This window comes from Pocillopora verrucosa, chromosome 9, assembly GCF_036669915.1.
Source record: "Pocillopora verrucosa isolate sample1 chromosome 9, ASM3666991v2, whole genome shotgun sequence".
Taxonomy (NCBI): Eukaryota; Metazoa; Cnidaria; class Anthozoa; order Scleractinia; family Pocilloporidae; genus Pocillopora; species Pocillopora verrucosa.
In genome coordinates, this window is record NC_089320.1 from 10,350,287 (window position 1) to 10,357,400 (window position 7,114).

Genomic DNA, 7,114 nt, shown 5'->3' on the forward strand with positions numbered 1-7,114 from the left:
AAATCTTAAAGAGCACGAAATATCTGAAAAATTCACATCGTTCATATATATATTGAAGAGAAGGGGGCCCAAGATTGAGCCTTGAGGAACTCCACACCTCATAATTTGCCAATCCGACAAAATACCGTCAGTCTTGACATGTTGCTTACGGTCAGTCAAGTAAGAATGTACAAGTTGTAAGGCGTCTTTAGTTACACCATAAGCTGACAGCTTTGCAAGAAGCAAATCATGATTGATAAACGCAAGAGGATTGCTTCTTTTAATTGGTTTTCTTACAATAAGTATATCGCATGTCAATACACAGCTACGGTCTACCAAAATATTCGAGCAGTTGATTTCATCTCGGTAGTGATAACAGGGTCATAACATTAGCTGAATCGAAACTACTGAATCCCGTGGATTTGTGTAGTAATCACATGATTTCGAGTGCAATTTGGAATAAATTAGCACGACTACATTTTTTCAAATTGCACGATCCTGCAGGGTAAGTGCAATTTGTGGTCTTTGAAAAAATTCGCAAGTTCTTATTTATTCTAAATTGCACGAGAAAAATCATGCGATTGCGTATTGATAATATACGTGTAAAAATACGAGATACCTTACTATAGTTATGCAGAAGCAAAGCGCGCGCGTCAAATGCAAAAATAATTTATTCAAATCGTGCGTTCGCTTAAACCAACCGCACACGATCACAACAATAATATACAATAATATTTTTACATCTTTAAGGCGCAAAAAAGTTGAAAGTCCGGCTAAACAGTTCAAGGAATTGTTCAGTCTGGTTTGTTACTTCTTTTCACTGAATTAGACCTCTTCTGCATTGAATTACCTGAAAACTGCATTTATTGTAACCAATCAGAACTGAGTAATTGTTTCATGTATCTTATTAACCTTACAATGTTTCCTCTGAGTTCACACATGGAAATTATCTTTAATAACATAGCTCACAAGAGAGGTTGTAAGAGAAGTTTGAACGTAGATTTGTTCGCTTTAAAGCCTACAATTAGATTTACATCGCAAATCGATGCGTTTCGTTTGCGAAATTCAATATTAAGTGACTTAATGGCGTATCTTACAAAAAATTGCAACTTTTCCACTTCAGTTCAGTGTTATTTCGTTTAAATTGAAGCAAAATGAGTGGAAGAGGCGATGGCTTTTGGTTTTTACTTTTATTTTAATTTTTAAAGAGTTTCAAAGCTGATGTTTCGAGCGTTAGCCCTTCGTTAATCGTTCTGACGAAGGGTTAACACTCGAAACGTCAGCTTTTAAATTTTTTACGATGACCAATTTACGTTAACAACTTAGTTGATAATACTAAATTACCCAGATATTTTGATAATTGGAAATGAAACTTCACGAGAGGGTATGAATAAGTTTACATAGACTCTTCACGGTCATGTTAACTGAGACAACGAGAAGTATTTTTCCAATTGCTCTATGACCGGATAAAATGTTTCACTGTCGTAATGTATCCCATCCTTCGTTCCTGGTGGATATGAGGCGCTAATAGGATATACATCAAGAACACTTATACCACCTGCACACATGGCTGAGTTGGCAAACGCATTGTACAATTGGATCCTCTGAAAAGTGAACAAATAGGTCGTCAAACTAATTACGCTATCCATGCATCAGTTCCTTGAGACAGGTTTCTTTTTTGATTACACTAGAGTGCACAAATCAGAGAAAGAGAATCACTTTTTTTAGTACTTAATCAAAGTAGGGCAGAAAGTGAACTACGAACATCAAATTCTTTTGTTAAAGGGTTTGAACAACCGCAGGTGTATCTTCAACACAAGTCCTTTTTCCACAGGCTTAATTGGCTCGAAAAAAGTGAAATTTCATTCAGTTGCATTGCCTTGAAAGCGGTGAGCAGTCCTCTCAAACTAAAGGAAGGTAAACTTTGATGGAAGCATATAAATGTTTGCAGAATAGTGATATAATCAAAATACTTTAAAAAGTGTTTGGCTTCCGTACGACTCATAAACCATTAACATGTATCGTCTCCCTCTGACATCCATACATTATCCAGCGAACAGGTAATGAGAATACTCAAACTTATCAGGTAGAAGTTTACATCTTGATCTAACACCAACTCCTCGTAACTATATTACAAGGAACTGTGTAGCAGCTACGAGGGAGAATTAACAATCAGATCTTTGATGAAACGATTACCATTACACACACTTCTAAGTGAAGTTTCCTCCATTAGCTGTTGGTAAAAAATAAGCAATGCATATTAACATATTAACAACAAGAAAATAATATTTCAGAACCGTAAAATACACACGTGATTTGTCGTAAATCTGCGGAAGGCGCCCATAATGTCAGCGGATTGAGCATCGATCGCTGTGGTCGATTTCCAGATAGCTTTGCCCTTGTACAGTCTCTTCATTTCGGTTATCAGTGCTGTGATTACCTCTTTATAACTTTTGAAACTTGTCGTCTAAGAAATAACACAGCGATTTTAGTCAACCGATCATTTTTTTATTTTAAAGGAATAAAAAATTTCATATGGCCTCCCTGCCGTAATGTCGATCAAGTTCCATTGCCAGGATTTTTTTTCGCTTTTCTTTGCGTAAACACAAGATAAACAAATTGAACTATAACATTTATAACGATGATTATAAAATCATCATCATTGCCATCAACAACAATGAAGATCGGAATTGAAGGACGACATGAACACCTTGACATAGTGAGCTCCAGCATTTAACAACAGTGCGCTGTCTTTGTCCATATCTTTCCTAAGGAGCACTTGACGGAAAAAGCCTAAAACTCTGGGAACTTGCAAGTTGACCTCAGCGCATGTTTCTGTCTGTGCAGAAAAAAACAAAAATCAACGGGGGGTAAAATTCACTGCTGGACTGGAAATATTAACAGAACTGTGTTTTGCTTCTGTAAAAGGACAAGCATAAGAGCAGAAAAGTCGTGCAGAGAACACCGACACGTTAGCAACCAACACAGTAAAACATTTTTGTCGATGAAGTGTGTGAAAACGCTCCGTCCTGGGCGCTAAGAAAGCTATATGAAAGATGATTAACATGATAACTCTTATTCAGCGCCAAAAGATTCTTGTATTTGGTGATGCTTGTATACGCGAGCATATTAGTCAAAAACTTACCAATTCGTAAAGTGTCTTTGGGTATATCCAGTTATACGTGTTATTGCATTTCTCAAATATTTTAAAGCACAAGCTTTGCGACATGGGAAAATTGAGTGATTCGTAGAAGTAATAGCTCAGCGAATCACCATAGACCCAGAATACGCCTTTACCAACCGCATGATCGTGTTGGCGTTTATATTTGTTTTGCAAAGATGAGAAATCTGTCAACAAAGACCAATATGTTGAGGTTATTATGATTGATCTGTCTTATAATGATACAGTGGTAGATGTTAATGTTGTTGTTGAAAATTCGTAAGCAGTGGTAATAGGACTAAGCGAAGTACAATTCAGGGAGTAATCAGAGGAGGGATTTCAAATTTGCCGAGCATAGCACGAGGTTGATTTTAAATTAAGAGCACGATTGCCTCTAAATTGAAAGACAAGTGGCTTGACTACCACTTAATCATAACCATTACAATTTCCTCAAATGTGATTGGTGCATCAGCTGCTTTATATTTCACTAATCTTTCTGTACAACTGTAATCAGACAGTGTAATTGGACGGTTGGCTGTTTTAGAACACATGTAATCGAACAGTTAGAGCAGCCAATCATACTAAGTCCACTCAGCTAAATCCACTAATCACAGAATTAATCAAAATAACCATAGCAACAACCATTTACCCTGAAAAAAAAAGGAAATTTCCAAATTTTTTGCTAAATTTATTTTCTTGTTTTTCGGAAATTGTAGTGGTTATGATTAATTGGTAACAGGACTTGGCGTTGTCCAATTCTATCTGTAATCGTATTCGTGATTGACAAATCAGACCCCCGCTTTGCAGTTGTCCGATTTTGTTAATCACTCGTATGATTAAAGACCAAATTGGACTCCACTCGGTCCTCCTACCATTATTTATTATATCATTAGCAAAAAGGGAAAAACACAGGAATGACAAATGTAAGAACACACACACTTCTTATTGTATGGAGATATGTTTATTTTCAACGACGACCTTCCAACCTGCTTGATGAAAAAAAGTTTTCTTATTTTAATTGGCTCGCATTAGCTTGGAAATTAAATTTTATTGACTGATGATTAATGGCTGAAAGTGCTGCCTGATTACTTGTAATTGGAAAGGTGAAATCTGACAGTTTTGACTAGAAAAAGCCAGTCGAGTCACGAATAAGGGCTTTTAAGAACCAATCGTTTTCAAGAATTATATTATTTAAAGTAATCCACAAGCGAAGTTCACTCGTAGCGTACATTCTAAATGGACGAATTCATTGTTTAATGAGGCTTCGAATATTAGGCTTGAGCACTTTCTAGAGAACTCATCTCGGCGGAGAAGGCTCTTTTCCTCCATCCATCACATGATCCTCTAAAGAAACGGACCACATTTACATCGCCTTTCATATCGCCTTTCATAAGCAGTTTTTAGAGTTTTTTTTCTTTTTTGGAACTATTTTCAGTTGCATTATGTTGCTTACCTTCTCCTGTAAAATCCATGTACGGTAGCCATTTGTAACCAGTCACCCATCTACCAAAGCCATCCCACACCAGGTTACACTGAATATCACACTCTCTGTCTGCTTGGCGCATGTTTTTCTGAATCTCTAACATGAACAAAGATGACAAATTATGGACAGTCACGGCACGCTAGACTTATGGTAAAGTTTTCCTGCAAAGGGTGACCGAAAATCTGATGACTGGACATAAGCATCAAACAACCATGTTTAAGGGAAATGTACAATTAAAAGATATAAGTGAGAGGGAGGTTGCTCTTTCTTAAGTTTAAATAACGTCATTTCATATATAAAGTTCATCATGAGTTATACTGTTATATGTATGCGTTACTCTCAATAAATAGAGCTGGTTCTTATTGACATTATTATTATTTATAATTATTATTATTATTTCCATTCGCATTTTAAAGTAAAAGTTATTTTTGTATCTAGAACGCTTTAATTAAATTGAACTGCAGCTAAAATTTTTCGCCCAATATAAATAAAAAGTGAATTTCAAAACATTATAAGAAAGGTATTCTAAAGATGGGATTTCAACGTACCTATGGTTGTGAGGCGTTGCCATGGGATGGTAAGTTTTTTGGTTTTAGCAGACAACAGAGGTTTGTTGATATATCCAGTCATTTCTGAGAAGAGATTCTTGCCAAGGGAAACATTGTGTAACTTTCCCGAGCAGTGAGCTTAAAATAAATCACAAACAAAATAATGACATGAAAAAGGATGAAAATAAGAGAGTGGAAATTTTATCTATCACTTACATCTACCGCAATTCATGAAATTCGTTAGCGTGATTGCAGAGTACTATTTGGTTGGCGAGAAAATTTTCTTAATCGCAAATCCATTCATTGATATATAAATGAACCGACTAACTGATTTCTTTAGTTTGCTGATGGCGGGGTTTGATCATGCCTATTGTGGCTGTCCACTCTGACCTAGATCGATTTTCGAGGCAAAAGTACTTCGTTTTTGACCATGTATGAATACGTTGGAAGCTTGTAAAGAATGAGACTTAACACGAGCACGGCGAATGGGAACACTAAGAAATCTTGAATATCATCAGCCGTCTTACCAGAGTACCCCAGGAGATTACCCACAAGAAAGGGTCTTCAGCTACAATGTGTTTTCTTTTCAGTTTCGATCAGCTGTTTCTTACCATTTTTAAACCAGTCCATTGGAGGATCAATTAATCCATCACACAATGTATAATCCAGAATCATTTTGATTTTATACTCTCCAGGCTCCATGATAAGAAACAAAACCTCGTATACTCCATTATTGTGATCAAACACGGTCCCTGCAAGGTGTGAGGGCCCTTCAATGTACACTCTCCACGAGTCCCCTCCGAATGTCTTCCGCTGAGCAGTATGCGTGCGGGACTGGACGAAAAACCGACTATATTCCCCTGCGGGCCGGATTTGTAAATCAAATATTTCACTGTGTTCAGGAGACGTTTTCAACCTGAGGCAAAATATTGTCAGTTGGTTGGATAAGCTGTTACCATCTGTCCACATTAATTGTTCAAAATATAAACAAAATCATACTGGAGCCATAAATATTTCTAATCAAGGATGTAAGGGTCAGTGAGCCCTACGGGCAACATGTAGGCCAAATCCCTTCTATTATTATTATTGCGAGCAAGACGGTTTGTTAAAAGGTGATAGTGAATGACCTCGAAAAATTTGCTCTTTGGGCTAGTTTTCCTCTGGGGTCAGCAGGATAAGTTGGTGTATTACAAAATCCTGGTAATATTCTCTTGCAATGGTAACCTGATTAAAAGATTCAGCTAAATCAAAGCATGTCAAAACTTTGAGTCAGGCCTTGACTCTGCCTATTTGAGATCTCTTAATCAGTTCTTATCTTATGTTCAATAACAGGGCTTTTTTCCTTACGTAATTCAATAGCGAGTTACCTTTGATATTGTTGTCCATCGTGTCTTCTATAATTAAGGTTCTGACAAGGTTTCTGCAGACGTTCCCAATCCAGTCGCCATTTTCGCTGGCGACACCAATTAACTTTGAATTCTTCGTATTTGGAAGCTCCAGCTCTCATTTGAAATGCAACAACTCGGATGAAAATGAACCATATTGCGAATTTATGTAGCATGACAAACGTTTACAAAACCGAGCGCAATAGCTTACACATGCAGGTAACCAACTGTTGATAATTACAACTTTAACCGCGATAATTTTTAGTTTGGTATGAAAGTTTAGCAAGCCGGGACTCTGAAACTCTATTTACTGTATTTCCATTGGCCAGGTTCATTTACGCTAAAAATAAGGATGACTGAGATTTTTCCGAGTTTCTGTGAATATGTTCATTATTTATGCCTCTCACCTAAAACATTTGGTAAGCCATAATTGTTTTCACCCGGTAATTTGAACGCCTGACTTCTTTTTTAACATGACATTTTGCAGTAATTGCTTCAATTCTTTTTCTAAACGTCTAAAGTTTGTTCAATTTTGTTTCATTGCACATAGTTAAAGTCA

At 36.7% G+C, this 7,114-nt stretch overlaps 1 protein-coding gene across 1 annotated transcript; it reads right to left on the reverse strand.

Moving 5' to 3' along the window:
* Positions 1–307: 307 nt before the first annotated feature.
* LOC131793885 (uncharacterized) lies at positions 308–7,114 on the reverse strand. The gene is made up of 8 exons (XM_059111391.2): positions 6,538–7,114; positions 5,782–6,086; positions 5,171–5,308; positions 4,593–4,718; positions 3,125–3,327; positions 2,690–2,818; positions 2,291–2,446; positions 308–1,583 (listed from the first exon to the last, which is right to left on the reverse strand). The coding sequence occupies exons 1-8, from the start codon at positions 6,729–6,731 to the stop codon at positions 1,395–1,397; spliced, it is 1,440 nt and encodes a 479-aa protein (XP_058967374.2). The 5' UTR covers positions 6,732–7,114; the 3' UTR covers positions 308–1,394.